This window comes from Oncorhynchus mykiss, chromosome 22 (assembly GCF_057628025.1).
Source record: "Oncorhynchus mykiss isolate SJ-2025 chromosome 22, ASM5762802v1, whole genome shotgun sequence".
Taxonomy (NCBI): Eukaryota; Metazoa; Chordata; class Actinopteri; order Salmoniformes; family Salmonidae; genus Oncorhynchus; species Oncorhynchus mykiss.
The window spans coordinates 30,093,265-30,116,085 of NC_143043.1; the positions used below are offsets into that span (position 1 = coordinate 30,093,265).

Here is a 22,821-nt window from a genome sequence, read left to right on the forward strand (position 1 = left end):
TGTTTGAATTCTGTACAGGGTGGAAAGGCAAAGACATCATGGAGGATGAGGACACTTGTTTACAGATGTACAAGAGACTGCAATTACAAATATGGTTTTGGCCAACAATGCAATTAGGAATCAAGAGATAAGAGGGCATATCTTGAATAATGACACCATATTTAACAAAATCAATGCTGTAAGGCCGTCGACCATACAACGCGTCCTCCAACGGTACCGAGTGACGATGTAAAGTTGTTTCAAGGTGCCATTTGAGAGAAACTCTGACAGAGTCAAGAATATGCGACATGACTTTGTAGAGGTATGTATGCGACATGACTTTGTAGAGGTATGTATGCAACACTACTTCCAGTACTTCAGACATACCATATTTACTCATCTGTATATCCTTTTGTCTGTTACAGAGAGTATTGGAGTTGGATGCCCATGTAATTCGCCATGAATTTATTTATGTGGATGAGGTTGGCTTCAACCTCGCCAAAACCAGGCGCTGCGGAAGAAATGTAATAGGACAGAGGGCAATTACCAATGTCCCTGGACAGCGTGGGGGTAATATAACTGTGTGCTGCCTTCACTCAAAATGGGTTCCTCCATCACAATGCCACACTGGGTCTGTACAATATGCTCACTTTTCTGGATGTAATTTACACAATGCTTGTCCCTGATCCAGATCAGGAGCCTGCTAGATTTGTGGTTTTATGGGACAATGTTAGTTTTCACAGGGCTGTTCTGGTCCAAAACTGGTTTGCCACCCATCCACAATTTGTAGTTTTGTACCTACCCCCATATTCACCTTTTCTAAATCCCATAGAGGAATTCTTCTCAGCCTGGTGCTGGAAAGTGTATGATCGCCAACCCTATGCCCGCATGCCGCTTCTCCAGGCAATGGAGGACGCATGTGGGGACATAGAGGTTGCCTCTGTCCAAGGTTGGATACGCCATGCTAGGAGATACTTCCCTCGATGTTTGGCAAGAGAACTTAGCGTAGCTTAAGCGTAGCTTAGCACTGGTGACTGCCCCCCTGGGACCCCACACACACAATTGTGGACTTTACTGTATTCTAAAGAATATACTTTTGGTTTACATATGTTTATGGTTTTGTTGTATGCTACTGTATACAACAGTAATGTTTGGCCTAATAAATATTTTCTGTTTCTACATTGCATTGGTGTTTAGTGTACTTGTTAGCCCTTTCAGCAGATTAATTTCACTGTAGAACATTGTATTGAAATGTAGATATAAGCCTATGAAAGACCAAAGAGCTTTAGATTTAGAACAGTGTTTACATGGTATATCCAAAAATGTACTATTTTGAAAGCAGTGTTTTCCATTTGATGCAAATGCTTCATTCTGACATGTGTTTATGGCATTTTGAATGCAGTGTTACATTTTGAAGGCGATGTGAGGCATTTTGTGTGTGCAGTTTTGGGAATTGTGTCTAGAGTTTTGAAAAAAGGAGACACTTTTGAAAATATGTGTAAGCAGTTGGAAACTGTAAATAAAAAGATTAGCATTCTTTACACTGTTCATTTGTTTCCCTGAAGTAGTTTCTGAATTTGCTCTACCTCTTTTTGTAAATTCAGGACCTCAATCTGCAGTAGATTTCTCTCTCCAGCCTCAAAACATCAATATGAGCTTGGTTCATGTCAGTTCTAGGGCGTTTGCTTGGCCTATCTAGTGTTTTTGCTGAGGTGCGAGATCCAGGCACTGCTGTTTCTCCATGGCACAGGGTGTCAGCTCAACTAAAGGAAAGGAGGTTATTAGTAGGCTATTTACATGCTATTTATTTTGTACAACATTTGAATTGGGGCTTATATGCCCAGCCTTGGTGCAAATGATGTTATGCAACATGCTGTAATGGGCCTGATAACAGTCACCTTGTAGTGAAGTAACATTAATGTTAGTTTTAATGTGCATTATGGTCTGATATTTACCAGTTATTTATTCTTACTAAATATTGGTAGGTCGATTTGTCCGTCATCATAGGGGTTAAGGAGAAGGGCAAACTTCTCCATCGTGCATATCTTCTGGGAGAGAGGATCAATTCCCTTGGACGGCGGCCCACCTCCAGTCAAACAGCCCCTGCCTCTGACGCACCTTTTTTGGATTTTGCTTAAGTTTTTCCAGCACGCCTTCATCCAATGTGGGTCCCTCTTCTCTTTAATCCATGTCGATCCATTCAATCTGTTGCATAAAATGGCAGAGGTGTCTTCCTTCTTTTTGACAGAATATACTGGTGTAACATGTCACTAATCATAGTTTAAAAACGTTAATCATAGATGAACTGATCCAGATTTAAAAATGAGTGGTGCAACACATCTCTGATTAATTATCAACCTAGTTTTACAAAACCTAGATTAGCTCTAATCCTAGATTAATTTAAACCATGTTGGTGCAACCCACCCTTGTTGTTAGAGAAAATGTGCATATTTTCCATCGCTGTGAACATCTCACAGAGCTCTATCTTGGCTTCCTGAACTTGTTGGGAACTCCCCTTTCACCTCATGTGAATATGTTCTATCTATGACAGTGTTTTTTTTTCGTTTTAAAATCTATGAATTATTTTAGATTACTGGCTATGAATCAATCGCTGAATGAGCTACAGCCACAAAGCAACTCTCTCCTGCTGCGGTACAATGTAAGGAGTTGTTTGCGTTGTTAGTGGCTGTGAATTAGGGTTCAGCCAGGAGTTGATGGACAGTCCGAAGAGCGAATTAAATGGTAGGTAGGGACATCCCAGCTTCAAGTTGTGTCCGATTTCACATTCTGCTTCACATATGCAGAAGAGACATACTCCAGTGACCGCTCAATGCAAGCCATTTCGATCTACGTGTCCACAGATTGATATATAAGAAAAAATGACAGTCAGAACCAGAACCACACAGGTCCCCTGAACAGTGTACTTTACACGGAAGAGGGTTTATAATTAAATGAATGTCAATTATGCTTTTCAAAGTAAAATATTTTAAATAACATGTTGACATTTTGCATCCCCATGTCACATTTAATTCATATTCATTTGATGTGCTCACATGTTGCCAAGTGTAGTTTTATGTTATCACATGTTGCTTCACACTTTGTCGTGTATTATCACATTTTCTTCCCATTAAATCACGTTTTCACGAGATGACACGAGATCATGTGTTCACATGTGAAATTCATGTGGTTTCTCCATTAAGGATAGGCTTATTTTATGGTAAAGAGATGTTTCTGAACAATGCAAGATGCTGCACTGTTGACAATATGAGCAACGCAGATTAGCAGCGAAGATTAGAGCAGCGCAGATTAGGTTGCTGTTTGATTTGAGCGGGGCACGTCTCCCTCACAGGTTTTGTCCGGTCATGTGATGTGCCATAACCCGGTGCAACCCGGGGAAGCTTTATCGAATCCCCTCAGTGAGAGCAAGGAGTGGTGACACCTCATTGCAATTTAAATGACATGTTTTCCTCTCACAGTTAGGCAGTGTTCAGGTGAATTATTTAGTCCTCGAAAAACAGTTTTTGAAGGGCCTTTTGATTTAGGCTTAGGCCTATTAGTACTGTGAGTAGTCCTGAAATGATCGAGCAGGTGCACATTGTTTAGTAGTGAGTTTACTAGCGTCATCAAACACATTGCTCAACGCAGGCTCTGTGTGCAGTGTGTGCGTGTGTTTGTGTGTGTGAGTTAACTGCCTTGGTCACTCTAGCAAGCTCATTTCCATCGAATTTGCCTCGTCTAACTGCGTGTGTGTGTGTGTGTGTGTGTGTGTGTGTGTGTGTGTGTGTGTGTGTGTGTGTGTGTGTGTGTGTGTGTGTGCGTGCTCACGTCTACATGCCTGGGTGCCTGTGTGTGTGAGTGAGTGAGTGTTTCTTTGCAGATGCTGGGTTTAGTTAAATATAAAAATACATTAGGCTACAATGCCTCCAGTCCTAGTGATGGCTCCACCTACAATGCCTCCAGTCCTAGTGATGGCTCCACCTACAATGCCTCCAGTCCTAGTGATGGCTCCACCTACAATGCCTCCAGTCCTAGTGATGGCTCCACCTACAATGCCTCCAGTCCTAGTGATGGCTCCACCTACAATGCCTCCAGTCCTAGTGATGGCTCCACCTACAATGCCTCCAGTCCTAGTGATGGCTCCACCTACAATGCCTCCAGTCCTAGTGATGGCTCCACCTACAATGCCTCCAGTCCTAGTGATGGCTCCACCTACAATGCCTCCAGTCCTAGTGATGGCTCCACCTACAATGCCTCCAGTCCTAGTGATGGCTCCACCTACAATGCCTCCAGTCCTAGTGATGGCTCCACCTACAATGCCTCCAGTCCTAGTGATGGCTCCACCTACAATGCCTCCAGTCCTAGTGATGGCTCCACCTAACATAGAGACAAAATACCACGCTGAAAAATACATTTGTTTTTTCTCTATCTGAGCCAAGGCATATAATTGGTTTAATTTTAGATGCCGTTCACATGTTTTATGTTTTGTTCTTCGCCATTGTTTCACGTGACATCAGAGATGAGCTGAATATGCGCTTTCCACCCCGACTCAGTCCCAAATTGATTCAGATAATCATCTCTTGGCTTCTCCAATATGCGCCCCATTAACATTAAGCAACACTCTCTCGTCTCCTTTGTAGCACTCCAAGCAATTCAAACTGACAATGATTTGGCAGCTTTAAGGATGCGGATAAATACTGTCATCTACATTCAACACGCTAACCAGAAACCTCTCTCTCTCTTTATCTCTATCGCTTTCAGACACACACACACACACACATAGACACACACACACACAAGTGAGTCTGATTATCATAGGAGTTGTGTGTTTGTTTTAAAGCCATTGACCAAACACTGCAATGCTGATAAGACACCATGGACGGTGCAAGGTTACGGGACAAACACACACACACAGTAGCCTATATCACTTGGCAGAATAGTCTATACACAAACCTCATGTTTCCACACCTGCCAATTAAACGTGCAGCCATGCGAATCAGACAGCCGTGGTTTCTTAGCAGTGCCGGTGTTGTCAAAGCCCATCTTCCCCCCTGCATAATACACTCCGGGTTCATACCAAATCCCTGGGGGTGAGGGGCGGGAGAGCGCACTCCAACAACACGGGGCTATGTTGTTCCCACTTGTCCTGCGGCCCTTGGTAAGGTCAACGGCATCATCAACTTTACCATGTACCAGGACATTTTAGCCCAAAACCTGATGCCTTTGCCCGGAGGCTGAAACTTAGCTTTACATTGACCATCCGACAAGACAATAACCCCAAGCACACATCAAATTCCACAAAGAAAATCTAGATTTTGCTATGGCTATCTCGTTAAAAACATGTGGTTTGAATTGAATAGGGCAGTTCATTCCGAAGGATATCAAGGATCTGGAAAGTAGTATTCTGCATGAAGGAATTGTCTAAGATCCCTCCCAATGTGTTCTCCAATCTCATAAAACATTATAGGAAAAGGCTCAGTGACGTTTTCCTCACAAGGGGAGTCGCACAAAGTACTGAAAACAGGGCTGGCAATAACTATGACACCTATCTTTTTGAGAGAAAAAAGTTGTACTTGTTAAACAACATTTATTTCTCTGAGTAATTGTATTAGCATAAAATAATAATATGTTCATATTTTCATATCATTCAATATAGCTCAGTAAGCTATTTGTATTATTACTTTTATACAGTCTTTTTTGCTCATCTTTATCAAGGGTGCCAATCATTTTTGGAGGTGACTGTGCATGTCATTTAGCTCGTTGCATGCCAGGCATAAGGGGGTTTTATGCACATTGTTTGTAAAGGCTGTTATCATACCATAGGACCAGCTGTACATTCCTCATGATCTGTCATTCATGGCATCGAAATAATGTGGCAAATGATTTGTTGATCAACTTGCACCATACATATTTAGCACTGAGACATTTCGTGACATTTACTTTTTTCTGCCATACTTCTCCCCAATGTCTGAACTGCATATATAGTAGCAACTGTGCTGAATATATATATAGCCAATATTTTCCCAACCCAGATTGTAACAGGTATAAGACCTCACATTACATGACTGCGTACTGTAGTCCAGAGTGGTGGAATAGTGCCATTAAATGCCTGCATGTATCTGAGTGTGTAATAGGTAGTAAGCTGCTACGCCACTTCGCAACGATGGAGCTATCGTAACGATGGAGATGACGCAAACGGACCCCGCTCCCCCCAAAAGTGTTCAAGACGAACATGGCGGCAATTTAACCCAGGTCCAAGATGACTGTGGCCATTGGGAGAAAAGATCCAAGGCATTCAACCCAGATACGAACCGGAAAAAATCAACTGGGGCACAATCAAACGGCTTTTGCTTTCTCATAATTGAATCCGGGAAACTGCAGCAGTAACGGCAACAGCACTGATAAACTGGCCACAGCTGGTCTCTCTGCGCGCGAGCACCACCCCGGAGAGCAGAAGAGAGGGAGCGAGGCGCGAGGCATGCGGTTACAGAGAACGTGGTTTCCCCCCGGAGAGCCATGGAGAACGGGGATGCGGCAGCGCGAGGCTTAATCTGTGCGGGCGCGCTAATTGGATCGGAATAACACACCGACGGCGTCTGGCGCGAGAGAGGAGAGCCCAGGACCGGCGGCGGCACGGCAGCCCACCGTTACCGAGGATAAATAACCAGAGTCCATCTCCCAAAGTCAATGAGTATAGTGGCAGAGGAGCCCCCGCGGTGGAGTCGGCCAGAGCTGCGCTTTTCCTAAAATATGACCAGGGGTGCTTGGATGTGTCGGAAGCAAGATGACGGCTTAAAAATCTGGTTTGCACCCCGAGAGAACGAGAAGCCATTTACCGAGTCGGAGCGGGCCCAGAGATGGCGCCTATCGCTGGCCTCTCTTCTCTTCATCACCGTCCTGCTCTCTGATCACTTGTGGTTCTGCGCCGAGGCCAAACTGACGCGGACCCGAGACAAGCGGCAGGACAAGCGGCTCGCCTTTACGGACATGGTCGAGTACCCAAACTCCACTCACCACCACACCCCCTCCTCTGACCCCCATTCCCCCCACGGCCCCCTTGCCAGAAAGCCAGATGTTATTTTTATAGGGAATTCTACCAAACCTCTGTGGCGACTGGACACCTGTCACCCGGACAGCTTGTCCAAAGACTGCTTCACTTTCACGGACGCAGAGCCCGTCTGCCTGGGCCTCTCCCGGGGCGGGGAGAGGACGCAGTCGGCGGACTTGAATCTGAGCGATTTGTATCTTTCTTTTTGTAATTCCTACTCTCTTTTGGATTTGTTTAACGGGTTTACAAGTCCGGACAATATAAACTGCAGCCTGGACGTGGCTGAGGGTGACACGCTGGGATGCAGCGAGTGTGTCCGGGTTTACCAGCGCTTTGACCGGCAAGCTCAGGAGGACTACCGGGAGTTTGAGCTGTTGGTTGAGAAATATGAGACTGATGAATACTCGGTCAGGACATGTATGGAGGAATGCAAGGTAGGATGTGAATGTCTTGCACATATCAAAGCACTATAGGTAGGCTACTGTCTTTTTAGCCTATATAGGGGGCTTGGATTGATTGGGCTTGGATTGATTCCCAGTCGTCATGGTAACCGATATCTATCACGATGTGGGAATGATTTCAAATAGTTTGCGAGGCATCACCCCACTTGTCCTTCCTGCAATGTATGCATGCGTGCGTGTGTATGTTTGTGCGAGAACGAGCGAGCGTGGACGCGCACTTGTAGATTTTTGTGCAGGAGTTAATGTGTGATGATTGTGTCACATAGCCTACAGCAAACAGAAAGAGTGAGAGAGAGTTTGAATCTAATAGGGTATTGAGTATAACTGCCATGTATTGTGATACTTTAAAGGCTGCAGCCAAAGAATCACAAGCCTACACTAAAAAGGAAGCATCTTTAATACAAAAATAGATTGTGCCCCTGATGCATCGCAAACGGTGTCAAAACCCAAGGGATTGGTTCTCCAACTAACCAGAGAGAGAGCGAGAGAGGTGCTCTCTATGGTTCTGAAAGCATCAGACCTAGATCTCGACCCCCCCCCATCTCTCTCTCTCTCTCTCTCTCTCTCTCTCTCTCTTTCTCTCTCTCTCTCTCTCTCTCTCTCTCTCTCTCTCTCTCTGTGTGTGTTTGTGTTAGGGGGATGTAGCCTTATAGGTCTGTAGCAAGGCCTCGGCAGTGTGGTGATGTGATCATCTGTTACCGTGTTGGAGGTTATCAGAGGAGAGGGTGTACTAGAGGGGAAGGCCTAGTGCCTAGCTCAGCCAGAGCTCAGAGGTGCTAGCATTTCAATAACATTAATAGCGTACCAGTGATTTCTGTACCTAATCCACCGGAAGGCTTTTTCATTGTACCCGGTTTGTTGTTGTACCGATGACATATCTCTCTGTAACATAGAGCAGTACACCGCTGCCTCAGTTGGTCAACACACGTCAACAAACGGGTCTTTCAGAGGGATGATGCAGATTGTTTCACGTTGTGTTGTGAGCTCAGCATGACTGAAACTAACAGGTTTTGCTAATATTGCACCAACGTGGAATATATGACACTATCGTTCACACACACACACACACACACACACACACACACACACACACACACACACACACACACACACACACACACACACACACACACACACACATTTAATCGCAGGTGTCACTGGCAATGTATTGTTGCCCCAAATGTTATGTGCAGTCATGGCTGTGCAGTCATGTTGCAGAAAACAGCAATGCTACACAGGTTAGAGACATTGGCTAGATTACACTTGTTATTTTTTCATTTGTTGTGCAGTAGACTGTTACGGGCCGCTCTCTCTCTCTCTTTCTCTCTCTCTCTCTCTGTGGTGGTCTCGGTCTCAGCTGTGTGTCACTGGTCCTCATGAGGTGTGTTCTCTGTCCATGGTGCTGAAGTATATAGACCCACGCGAGGCCTCTGGTTGAAATCCTCCTGAAATAAGCAGCAACCATCAGTTTTCCTCCTTCAGCTGATCATACTGGAATCAGAAACCCCAATCTATAATCATTCAGTCTATGCCTAGCATTACAAGTATGCTTATCTCAGTCGGTCTAATGTCAGGATATGAGGTCTGTGTGTAAAAGCTTCATGGCCAGTGTGATTTTCTGTCAGCAGCAGTAATGGAGTTGACCTTGGCTGGTAGATCTGCTGTCCCAGATGTGCTAGGGATATGGTGGTGGAATGAGTGGGAAGAGAGAGAGAGAGAGAGGGATAGAGAGAGAGAGAGAGAGAGAGAGAGAGAGAGAGAGAGAGAGAGAGAGAGAGAGAGAGAGAGAGTGTGTATGTGTGAGTGAATGAATGTGTTCTGTGGGTATTAGCTAATCCAAGTTTATCATTTTAAAAGGCAAATTGATCATTAGAAATCCCTTTTGCAATTATGTTAGCACAGCTGAAAACGGTTGTTCTGATTAAATAAGCAATACAAATGGCCTTCTTTAGACTAGTTGAGTATCTGGAGCATCAGCATTTGTGGGTTCGGTAACAGGTTCAAAATGGCCAGAAACAAAACCTTTCTTCTGAAACTCGTCAGTCTATTCTTGTTCTAAGAAATGAAGGCTATTCCATGTGAGAAATTGCCAAGAAACTGAAGATCTCTTACAATGCTGTGTACTACTCCCTTCACAGAACAGTGCAAACTGTCTATAACCAGAATAGAAAGAGGAGGGGGAGGCCCCGGTGCACAACTGTGCAAGAGGACAAGAACATTAGAGTGTCTAGTTTGAGAAACAGATGCCTCACAAGTCCTCAACTGGCAGCTTCATTAAATAGTACCCGTAAAACACCAGTCTCAACATCAACAGTGAAGAGGCCTTCTAGGCAGAGTTCCTCTGTCCAGTGTCTGTGTTCTTTTGCCCATCTTAATCTTTCATTTTTTTTGGCAAGTCTGAGATATGGCTTTTTCTTTGCCACTCTGCCTAGAAGGCCAACATCCCGGAGTCGCCTCTTCTCTGATGATGTTGAGACTGGTGTTTTGCGGGTACTATTTAATGAAGCTGCCAGTTGAGGGCTTGTGAGGCGTCTGTTTCTCAAACTAGACACTCTAAGCCAGTTTGCGCGGTTCTGTGAAGGGAGTAGTACACGGCATGTACGAGATCTTCATTTTTTTTTCTCGCAATTTCTCGCATGGAATAGCCTTCATTTCTCAGGACAAAAATAGCCTGACAAGTTTCAGAAGAAAGTTCTTTGCTGATAATGGGCTGCTTTACGCCTCTGTAGATATTCCATAAAAAATCTGCAGTTTCCCGCTACAATAGTCATTTACAACATTAACAATATCTACACTGTATTTCTGATCCATTTGATGTTATTTTAATGGACAAGAAATGTATTTCTCTTTCAAAAACAAGGACATTTCTAAGTGACCCCAAACTTTTGAACGGTAGTGTGTTTCATAACAGATACATAACATCTCCCCTCCCCTTTTTGTCACATAATCAGTGTTGAGCATGCTAGCTGCCGCTATACTCCCTGATAATGCAATAAGGGCCAGGCAGGCAGCAGGGACCAGTGCAGCCTCTTACCCTCTTAGCCACATCTGAATTGCTAATGGGCTCCTGTGTTAGTGTGACCTTTAGACAAGCACAGCACTCTAAGCCTGAATCACATACTGTCACCGCCTAGAGAACCCACTCCACTAAGCTGGACAAACAGCAGAATTAGCAAAACGGATATTATCCTCTCTTTTCTTCTCCGCCCTCCTTTCTCTTTCCGAGGCCCTTTGCCCTGAGCGATATCAGGTATGGGTGAGAATAGAGGGGTTAATAGGGCAGGACAGGGGAGGGAGAGAGCTGAGGTAAAGGGTAGCTAATGTATTGTTCAATGTCCCTCCTGCAGTTGTTGAATGTAGTTTAGAGAGAATGAAAGAGAGGGAGAGAGAGCGAGAGAGAGAAAAAGAGAGAGAGAGACAGAGAGAGAGATGTAATAGGCCTACAGGCCCTGCGTCAGGAGAGCCAATAAGAGGCGATGGTTACTCTGACCACTAATCTTCTCTCTCACACACTGGCAGCTAGTGAGTATCAGGTGTCAAAGGGCTGCTTTTGTGTTCCGCTGGGTGCTCTATGTGGCACAACAAACACACACACAATGTGTTAGTTGCTGTGTGTGTGAGTTTTACCATATTACATTCAGGCATGCTTTTCCCCCCCCTCTCTCTTTCCATCCTGTCCATGTGTGATCTTTACAACCTTTGATCTCTGTGTGAACCTGGCTCATCACATACCAGATAGCATCTCAGTCTGTTTGTCCGTGTCTCTGTGTGTGTGTTTTCATAATGTGCATAACAAATAGCACATACGCACGCACGCATGCATGCACACACGCACACACGCACACACACACACACGCACACACGCACACACGCACACACGCACACACACACACACACACACACACACACACACACACACACACACATACACATACACACACACACACACACACACACACACACACACACACACACACACACACACACACACACACACACACACACACACATACACATACACATACACACACACACACACGCACACACGCACACACGCACACACACACACACACACACACACACACACACACACACACACATACACATACACACATACACGCAGAGCCCAGTGTTTCCTGCAGGTCCATGCCTGCCTCTCTCTTCCGGTGTAATTTAATTTGCACTTGCATAATTCTCCTCCTCTCAGATGACCATGTCTCGAGGGTTCTGTCTGTCTCAACATGCTGATCTCCTCTGAGCTCTGTCTGCCTGCCTGCCTGTGTGCGTGTGCGTGTGCGTGTGTGTGTGTGTGTGTGTGTGTGTGTGTGTGTGTGTGTGAGGGTAAGTAAGGGCAGTGTCCCCACAGCGGCCAGGTTTTCTCAGAGAAGTAATCTTTGCAATCAGCAGTATCTGTCGCTACATCATCCCCTACCTCTCCCTCTCTCTCTCGCTCCACTCTCTCTCCTCTTCCCTCTGTCCTCATCTGTCGCCCTCTCAGGAAATCTGCGGGTGTTGAGCTCTTTCTTCCTGCCGGAGAGTGATAGATACTGATCTGGGTTAAGGTCTTTTTCCTTCGCTTCAATTACAGTCCTGTCCTCACAGGGCCCACTGCCTCCCTCTCCACCCCTGCTTCTGCTGCCCACCATCTCATTCACTCTTTCTCTCCAATTCTCGACCTATCTCTCTCATAAGCCTTTCCTCTCTCATTCATTTCTCTCATTCCCTCCACGTGTATTGTCTTGAACTTCCATTCTGTGTGTCACTCACTTTCAGTTTCCCATTCCCTCTCTTCCACCTTTCTTTTCTTCTGTCCTTTTCTCTGGGACCGTGTCTCTATCTTTTATTTTGCCTTTGCTGAATTCATGTTATCATGTCTTTTGCCAACTTGATGAAGTTTCATAGTAAAATGAATATATTTGGAAGTAATTTCTCTTCAAATTCAGCTCTTGGAAAGAACAGGCGCGACGGCAAGGCTTATCCAGAAGGAGCGATGTTTATACTGTATGTTATGTCAGTTGTCAAGGTGATTCTGACCGTTTTCAGCTGGTAAACATGTAATTTCCTACAGTTCAGATTATAATGCATTAATGTACATAATATAGAGGGAACCTCTGAATGTCACACAGTTCACTCACTGTATCAGTACACATATACAGCATGCCCCCTGTAATTTGCTCCCTCCCTCCCTCTCTTCCCTCCCTCCCTCTCTCTGATGGTGGCTTTGGGTAAAATTCAATTACAGTTATGTGCGTTTTCTCCCAGCAGCAGCAGCTAGCAACAGGCCTATGGAAACAGGGAAACTCCCCTCCATATGAGCTGACACTGTTTGTTTCTCCCCAGGCACTCAGATAAGGAAATGTGTCTCTTAGACAAGTGCTCTATCTCTGCCTCCACTCCCATGGAAACGCGTCTTTCCACAGACACAATGTTTCTCTCCCTCTCCACCTGTGTTCTCAGACCTAGTCCAGGAGAAACCTGTCAATATCCCGCCTCGCTTCTTGACTTTCTGTCAATATTCCAGTTTATTCCTGTTTTCTTTCCCACAGCTATAATTGACTACTGCTATGTGTGTGTGTGTGTGTTTGTGTACGTATGTACGTGTCGCACCCAGGAAGTAGCTCCATTTACCAGTCCATTCAGTCCAGCACAGAGCACAGCTTTGCAGCTAATGATATAATGGCCTGCTGTGTGAATTCTTTATTGCACCCAATCAGATCTATGACTCCCCGAGTCATTAATTAGCAATACATTATTCACATTGTTTGTGTGTTTACATTATGTGTGTGTGCTTTTTAAAATTATGTTTATGTGTGAGAGGAAGGGGGTGTAAATGGTTTTGTGTGTATGTAACAGCGTCGTCCCTCATCATGGGCTCGAACCAGGGACCCACTGCACACGTCAACAACAGTCACCCACGAAGCATCGTTACCTATCGCTCCACGAAAGCTGCGGCCCTTGCAGAGCATGGGAAACAACTACTTCAAGGTCTCAGAGCGAGTGAAACGCCCTTAGAGTGTGCCGCTAACTATCTAGCCATTTCACACTGGTCACACGTAGCTGTACAGTATGTATGCTTTCTTTTGTTCGGAGAGAGTGAAAGGGAGCGAGAGAAACACATACACTTAGCTTAATGATTCCTAAACTCTCCGTTTATCTCTCTGTTTGTATTTCTGCATGCCTATTGCTCGCAGCATCCCTCTATCCCCTCTCTCTCTCTCTCTCTCTCTCTCTCCTTCTCTCTCTCTCTCTCTCTCTCTCTCTCTCTCTCCTTTCTCTCTCTCTCTCTCTCTCTCTCCCTCAGTGCTTCAGGCTTCTCTGTAGCACAGGGGAGCCCAGTTATCAGATGAGTTCAACAGTAATGCCTGCTAGTAGCTAATTAACGACTCGGGGAGACAAAGCTTGCTGAAGGCTTCTGGAGAAACTGTACAGAGCTACCCCGTGAAATCATGGTGACCCCTGACCTGCCTGGCCATCATGATGGGAAGGAAGGTGAAGTAGCACCATAACACACAGCAGGAGAGCAGAGTTACTGCAAAATAGAGGAATCACACAGTGAATATGGAAGTCGATATCAATTGTGTTCCTGGTTGATTTGCTTTTCTTACTACACAGGAAGCCTTGTTTGTTGTGTTGTTTTCTCTATCATCTAAAAATATCCATACCTCAAAGCGGTGCCTGCAGTTCTACATTCTCCCCTTTATGATTTGTAGCATCACCTTCTCCCCCATGGTCCTACTGTAGTTCTTACCATTATTTTCTTCTTGTGGCTGTCAACCTAGCTTTTGTTGGGTTAATGCAGTGCAGTGTCATATTATAAATGATTTGGTATACAAGTGAAATCTAATCAAATGGAATTGAACTAAGCATACAGTTGAAGTCGGAAGTTTACATACACTTTAGCCAATCACATTTAAACTCAGTTTGTCACAATTCCTGACATTTAATCCTAGTAAAAAATCCAGTTATCACCACTTAATTTTAAGAATGTGAAATGTCAAAATAATAGTAGAGAAAGTGATTTATTTCATCTTTGATTTCTTTCATCACATTCCCAGTGGGTCAGAAGTTTACATACACTGAATTAGTATTTAGTAGCATTGCCTTTAAATTGTTTAACTTGGGTCAAACGTTTCAGGTAGCCTTCCACCAGCTTCCCACAATAAGTTGGGTGAATTTTAGCCCATTCCTCCTGACAGAGCTGGTGTAACTGAGTCAGATTTGTAGGCCTCCTTGCTCGCACACGTTTTTTCAGTTCTGCAGGAATGAGGGCAGGGCTTTGTGATGGCCACTCCAATACCTTGACTTTGTCCTTAAGCTTTGGAAGTATGTTTGGAGTCATTGTCCATTTGGAAGACCCATTTGTGACCAAGCTTTAACTTCCTGACTGATGTCTTGAGATGTTGCTTCAATATATCCACATAATTTTCCTCCCTCATGATGCCATCTATTTTGTGTAGTGCACCAGTCCTTTCTGCGGCAAAGCACCCCCACAACATGATGCTGCCACCCCTGTGCTTCACGGTTGGGATGGTGTTCTTCGGCTTGCAAGCCACCCCCATTTTCCTCCTAACACAACGATGGTCATTATGGCCAAACAGTTCTATTTTTGTTTCATCAGACCAAAGGACATTTCTCCAAAAAGTACAATCGATTTGCACATTTCGCACTGAAGTATGTTTATCTGTAGGAGAAGGAACGTGTCTCCTTCCTGAGCGGTATGATTGCTGCATTGTCCCATGGTGTTTATACTTGCGTACTGGTGTTTGTACAGATGAACGTGGTACCTTCAGGTGTTTGGAAATTGCTCACAAGAATGAACCAGACTTGTGGATGTCTACAATTATTTCTCTGAGGTCTTGGCGGATTTCTTTTGATTTTCCCATGATGTCAAGCAAAGAGGCTCTGAGTTTGAAGGTAGGCCTTGAAATACATCCACAGGTACACCTCCAATTGACTCAAATGATGTCAATCAGATGCTCCTAAAGCCATGACATAATTTTCTGGAATTTTCCAATCTGTTTAAAGGCACAGTTAACTTAGTGTTTGTGAACTTCTGACCCACTGGAATTGTGATACAGTGAATTATAAGTTAAATAATCTGTCTGTAAACAATTGTTGGAAAAGTTACTTGTGTCATGCACAAAGTAGATGTCCTAACCAACCTGCCAAAACTATAGTTTGTTAACAAGACATTTGTGGAGTGGTTGACTCCAACTCCAACCTAAGTGTATGTAAACTTCTGACTTCAACTGTATGTAAAGCTACTCACACTACCTTTGACAGAGTCTAACCAACAGAGATACTCACATTTCTTCACTCCCTTTTTCTCTCTCTCTGTTCCCTTCTCTCTCCCTGTCTCTCTGTCTCTCTCCCTGTGTCTCTCCATCTCACAGCTGTTTGATGAGATTCTTCCATTGTTGAGTCATCTGGTGCTAACACCAGACAGCAGAAACTAGCGCAGCAAATTGACCAGTGTTACCTAGTGTTGATTTTTCAGTGTAACATTCCTAGTGTTGATTCAAGTGCTAAATTAACTCTGGAAGTGTTTCATTACCACTCATCGGTGTAAAATAACCCCAGTGTTTGTGTTATATAACCAGTGTAAAACCACACCCCTCATATTCATATTTCCCAGCATGCTCTTTTGCTGGTATATTTTTAATTTTTATTGTTTGTTTTTCAATATCTTTGTTTTTGCATCTACATTGATTGATTAAGTAGCACTTTCCTTTATTAAAATGACCTAGTGTCCTCATGGGTGGAATGTTATTATTATTTTTCCTAATTTCCTAATTAATAAACATACTTTTATTTAGGCCGAAAATCCAGTGTTTCATTGTCAGTATTGTTATATTTCAGTCTTCTGTGATGAATATAACGTGTTATATTGGGATGTAAACACAAAATTGAATGCATTATATGCATTATATGTTTAGCAAATCAACTTAAATTTTATTTGTCACATGTGCCGTATACAGCAGGTGTAGACCTTACTGTGAAATGCTTACTTATAAGCCTTTAACCAACAATGCAGTTTTAAGAAAATAGAGTTAAGAAAATATTTAGTAAAAAATAACACGAGAAAATAACAATAATGAGGCTATAAAAAGTGGGTACCGAGTCAATGTGCTGGGGTACAGGTTAATCGAGGTAATTTGTACATGTAGGTAGGAATGAAGAGAATAGATAATAAACAGCGAGTAGTGATGTACTGGGCTGTACTCACTACCTTCTGTAGAGCCTTACGGCCAGATGCCGAGCAGTGGCCATACCAGTTGGTGATGTCAGAATGCTGTCAGAATGCTCTCCATGGTGCAGCAGTAGAACTTTGTATGGATCTGGGGACCCATGCCAAATCGTTTCAGTCTCCTGAGGGGGAAAATTAGTTGTTGTGCCCTCTTCACAACTTTGATGTGTTTGGACCATTATAGTTTGTTGGTGATGTGGACACAAAGGAACTTGAAACTATCGACCCGCTCCACTACAGCCCTGTCGATGTGAATGGGGGTGTGTTCGGCCCTCCTTTTCCTGTAGTCCACAAACATCTCCTTTTTCCTGCTGACGGTGAGGGAAAGGTTGTGTCCTGGCACCACACTACCAGGTCTCTGACCTCCTCCCTATAGGCTGTCTCATCATTGTCGGTGATCAGGCCTACTACCGTTGTGTTGTCAGCAAACTTAATGATGGTGTTGGAGTCGTGCTTGGCCACACATTTGTGGGTGAACAGGGAGTACAGGATGGGCCTCTGTTTTGAGGGTCAGTGTGGCAGATGTGTTGTTGCCTACCCTTACCACCTGGGGGTGGCCCGTCAGGAAATTCAGGATCCAGTTGCAGAGGGAGGTGTTTAATCCCATGGTCCTTAGCTTAGTGCTGATCTTTGTGGGTCACTATGGTGTTGAATGCTGAGCTGTTGTCAATGAATAGCTTTCTCACGAAGGTGTTCTTTTTGTCCAGGTGGGAAAGGGCAGTGTGGAGTGAGATTGAGATTGCGTCATCTGTTGATCTGTTGGGGTAGGTATGCAAATTGGAGTGAGTCTAGGGTTTCTGGGATGATGGTGTTTATGTGAGCCATGACCAGTCTTTCAGATCACTTAATGGCTAGCGATGTGAGTGCTACTCGGCGGTCGTAATTTAGGCTGGTTACCTTTGCTTTCTAGGACACAGGGACTATGATGGTCTACTTTAAACATGTTGGTATTACAGACTCGGCCAGGGAGAGGTTGAAAATGTCAGTGAAGACATGGTACAGGTGTCTTCACACTGGACAGATATCTTGTTGTTAGTTATTCTGGTCATATTGCTACAGACGTGACTATTTTTGCATAGTTGCTATGCAAAAGGTCTGGCCGTCTGCTCTAAGCAAAATGGTTGCTATGCAGGCTGAATAACTTTTTTGTCACTTGCTAGTTTGCTACCCAACTTCAGCTAACTCAGTCAGGTCAAACATTGAGCCTGAAAGGACAGTGCACTAGCTGCAATTTCGTTTGTTAGAGTTTTTTTTCTATTTACATTTACATGATAATGACGTTGATGCGTTGTCTCATCTCGTCTGGGCACAGTTCACTCTAATTATGGTACACAGATGGAAATTCTATATTGAAACATTGCTTCCGAGGTCGGACTGGCAAACAGCGAGGCTTATATTAACCTCCTCTGTACCAAACTAAATGCTAGGCTGGAAGCGAGGGTATATCATGTGCTAGTTGAGTACAAGAGATGATTCAACAACATGAACATGATATTGTTATGGAGGCACAGTGATCCCTTTCAGATGGAACCGTTAGCAGGCATAGTGTGTCTGTGACGACCAATACAGCATGGCTGGGAATTCTGCTTGTCCAATCAGCATGGCTTGGAATTCTGCTTGTCCAATCAGCATGCAAGCAACCAGTTGTATTATTAATTTTATGCAGCTCAAATATAAATAAAATATATGTTTCTAAGCTAATCCAATCTGTTACTAGCACCCGTTACTGAAATGATTGTTCCAGTTTAGATGCTTTAGGTAGTCTCATATCTTAGTCTTCCTAACCTGGAAGTCATTCTGAGAACTTGTTCTCAACTAGCCTACCTGGTTAAATAAAGGTGAAATAAATACAATTAGGGTAAAACTAGGCCCTCAAAGGTCTTTATGTAATATGTGTTGTATTGTGTTAAATCATTTTATTTGAATGATGACATATTCAGTTAGGATCTCACTTGGTGAAGGCCACTGCCACGATCGTTATATAAATAAGTGGACCAAGGTGCAGCGTGAGTAGAGTTCCACATATTTATTATAGTGAACTTCCAAACAACAACAAAGATTAACGAACGTGCAAATACGTAGCGCACATAGGCACTAACTCTAAACAATATCCCACATCGCAGGTAGGAAAAGGAACACACTAAGTATGATCCCCAATTAGAGGCAACGATATTCAGCTGCCTCCAATTGGGAACCATACTCACACACCAACATAGAACAAAAATAAGTAGAAAACCCCCCTAGTCACACTCTGACCTCTTACACCATAGAGAACCCTGAGGGCTCTCTATGGTCAGGGCGTGACAGCCACAGGGCTGAACAGTTAAAATTGCAACAGTGATGTCTCTGTCACTAACATATACAGTCATGGGCGGTAACTCTACAATTCACTCGAAAGGCAAGGCAGTCTGGGAAATATGCAGGGTGGTGAAAGTGCAAGGTGACGAGTTGATGCTCCTTTCCAATAATTATCGAGGACCTTTTTCTGTGACATGATGATTGATGCTTTACTGCCGTGTGACCAATAAGAATAATAATAATAATAATCTCGCTCTTTTGTCCATAATAATCTCATCATGCAGACTATACCCACATTGTATCTGCAAGATGTTGGCTAGAGCGCACGTGCCAGTACCAGAGTGGACACACTCCCTATATAACTGAGAAACCCATCCGTACAGGTGAGAATGCGGTGGAAACCCATTGGACTTGTATTTTTATTCGGTACATGGGAATTTAACCGCATAATGTATATTTATGTGCACTACGTCTTCACGCACAGCCTTTTATCCGCAACAAGTACATTTTACCTGCTGGAAAAATGTGTTTTTAAGTTGATTTTAGAATATTCACATGAAAGTCTGTCACCAATTGGATGGAAACCTAACTACTTACACATTTTCTCAGCTTTTAATAACAGATTATTCATTTGAGCACCTGAGCCTAACTAACCCCATCCATTTTAATCAGAGGACCCAGTGGCTGCCATTTAACCATGTTGTGTGTGTGTGGTGTGTGTTTTGTGTGTGTGTATTACAGACCATTACAGCCGTATGATAGAGGAGAAAGAATGGCTTTTGTTTGTTTTTGACCAAGCAAGTTTTCTAACCCTGTATGAACAGAGCGAGCCAGGGTCAAACATGTTGGTCAGGGCACGGTCATTGGACATCTACTATAGCCCATAACAGGGGCAATTAAATTCTTACCCTACAAAGTCCGGAGCCTGCTGGTTTTCTGTTCTACCTGATAATTACACCTGGTGTCCCAGGTCTAAATCCGTCCCTGATTAGAGGGGAACAATGAAGAAATACAGTAGAACTGGCTTCGAGGTCCAGATTTGAGTTTGAAGGGCCCATAGCATGGTTCCAATAGGTGTGTTGTTGCTTGTACAGTCAGACATACAAGTCATAATTTAATGATCAGCCAACAGTAAAAGAGCATTGAAGTCAAAAGTGTGTAAAGGCCTAACCAGCCCCTGTATCTCTTCCCCAATCCTCTGATGTATGGGCTGTAGAACAGAGAGCAGCAAGCAAGCAACAGCCAGTGTGTGTGTATGTGTGTGTGTGTGCTGTGCTGTGCTGTGCTGTGCTAATGAAGTCATGTGTGAGCTGAAGCTAAGCACATCCTTATGCCCATGCCTCCCTCAGTCCCTCAGCCGCAGAGAATAATCTGATTGTTTAGAGGATGAAAACACAGATAATGTTATGTCGGTGTGTGTGTCCGAGAGGGAGAAGGGGAGAGAGAGGGAGAGCGAGAGAGGCTGTGTAGCTCTGATGGAAAGCAATGGAAAGAGATGATATCTAAGCCCCCTCGGTGTGTGTTCCCTAGTGAAATACAGTCTCTCTCTCTCCCATCTCTCTCTCAGTTTTCTCTCAAGCTTCTCTCTTCTCTCTCTCCATCTCTTTATCACTTATTTTTTTCTCTCTTTGCCCCAGGTGCGGTATAGAATATTTTCTGTGTGTGTAGAGAGTTATGCAGAATGTTTCATAGCTTGTTTTGTCTGTTATATATGACTTTATCTGCCTCTGTTGTGTGTTGTGTTGGCGTCTTATGCTATCGTGTTTTTATCTTTAAAGCAAGCTGTTCGTGTGTGTGTGTGTGCTGGCTTGTGTGCGTGCGCATGTGTCGGCCTATATGTGTGTGGAACTCTATGCATCTCTATGGTGTGTTTTTGTAGGTCTCTGTTGTGTGCATTGTAGTGTTTCGTAGCAGTGTATCAGCCTATTATTGTAACGATGTGCACTGAGAGAAGCAAGTTCAAGGAGTGAGTGTTGTAATGAAATAAACAGAACATAGTACAAACCAAGAACCACGAACAACACACAGACATGAAACAGAAACAATGACGCCTGGGGAAGGAACCAAAGGGAGTGACATGTAGGGAAGATAATCAGGGAAGGGATGGAGTCCAGGTGAGTCTGAAGATGCGCATGTGCACATAACGATGGTGACAGGTGTGCGCCATAACGAGCAGCTTGATGACCTAGAGGCCAGTAGAGGGAGCACACGTGACAATTACCGTCAAGTAGGCTTGGGTTTTGCTAGGGTGTTGTGGATGGGGGTGTAATGGGTTTTGCTAGGGCGTTGTGGATGGGGGTGTAATGGGTTTTAATAGGGTGTTGTGGATGGGGGTGTAATGGGTTTTGCTAGGGCGTTGTGGATGGGGGTGTAATGGGTTTTGCTAGGGCGTTGTGGATGGGGGTGTAATGGGTTTTAATAGGGTGTTGTGGATGGGGGTGTAATGGGTTTTGCTAGGGCGTTGTGGATGGGGGTGTAATGGGTTATGCTAGGACGTTGTGGATGGGGGTGTAATGGGTTTTGCTAGGGCGTTGTGGATGGGGGTGTAATGGGTTATGCTAGGGCCTTGTGGATGGGGGTGTAATCGGTTTTGCTAGGGCCTTGTGGATGGGGGTGTAATGGGTTTTAATAGGGTGTTGTGGATGGGGGTGTAATGGGTTTTGCTAGGGCGTTGTGGATGGGGGTGTAATGGGTTATGCTAGGACGTTGTGGATGGGGGTGTAATGGGTTTTGCTAGGGCGTTGTGGATGGGGGTGTAATGGGTTTTAATAGGGTGTTGTGGATGGGGGTGTAATGGGTTTTGCTAGGGCGTTGTGGATGGGGGTGTAATGGGTTATGCTAGGACGTTGTGGATGGGGGTGTAATGGGTTTTGCTAGGGCGTTGTGGATGGGGGTGTAATGGGTTATGCTAGGGCCTTGTGGATGGGGGTGTAATCGGTTTTGCTAGGGCCTTGTGGATGGGGGTGTAATGGGTTTTGCTAGGGCCTTGTGGATGGGGGTGTAATGGGTTTTGCTAGGGCCTTGTGGATGGGGGTGTAATGGGTTATGCTAGGACGTTGTGGATGGGGGTGTAATGGGTTTTGCTAGGGCCTTGTGGATGGGGGTGTAATGGGTTTTGCTAGGGCCTTGTGGATGGGGGTGTAATTGGTTTTGCTAGGGCCTTGTGGATGGGGGTGTAATGGGTTTTGCTAGGGCGTTGTGGATGGGGGTGTAATGGGTTTTGCTAGGGCGTTGTGGATGGGGGTGTAATGGGTTTTGCTAGGGCGTTGTGGATGGGGGTGTAATGGGTTTTGCTAGGGCGTTGTGGATGGGGGTGGTGGATGGACATACAGTAATCTGCAAGGTCCGGCTCAGAGGGTCGGATGTTCAATCCCAGTGATAGGGCTTGTTTTGTTTTACCCTATCCCAAACCTTAGCCCTTCGGAAATAAATTCCTAAACCTATGCATGGAGTTGTTTTTGTTTAACTCTATTAATGCCTAAATTAACCAACAGCGATGCGCCGGCGAAGCAGCGGAGCAAACCAGGGTGCAGCTGCAGTAGGATGAGCAACCCAGGGTGCAGCTGCAGTAGGAGGAGCAACCCAGGGTGCAGCTGCAGTAGGAGGAGCAACCCAGGGTGCAGCTGCAGTAGGAGGAGCAACCCAGGGTGCAGCTGCAGTAGGAGGAGCAACCCAGGGTGCAGCTGCAGTAGGAGGAGCAACCCAGGGTGCAGTTGCAGTAGGTGGAGCAACCCAGGGTGCAGCTGCAGTAGGAGGAGCAACCCAGGGTGCAGCTGCAGTAGGATGAGCAA

General features: G+C 44.6%; 1 protein-coding gene across 1 annotated transcript in view; it reads left to right on the top strand.

Annotated features, from left to right (window-relative positions):
- The first annotated feature begins 6,105 nt into the window (after window positions 1-6,105).
- LOC110501609 (NALCN channel auxiliary factor 1-like) overlaps window positions 6,106-22,821 on the top strand; it is a 158,744-nt gene continuing 142,028 nt past the window's right edge. The window contains exon 1 of the mRNA XM_021579293.3: window positions 6,106-7,458. Within this exon, the coding sequence (XP_021434968.1) occupies window positions 6,727-7,458 (732 nt within the window). The 5' untranslated portion in view covers window positions 6,106-6,726. The remainder of the gene's footprint in view (window positions 7,459-22,821) is intronic.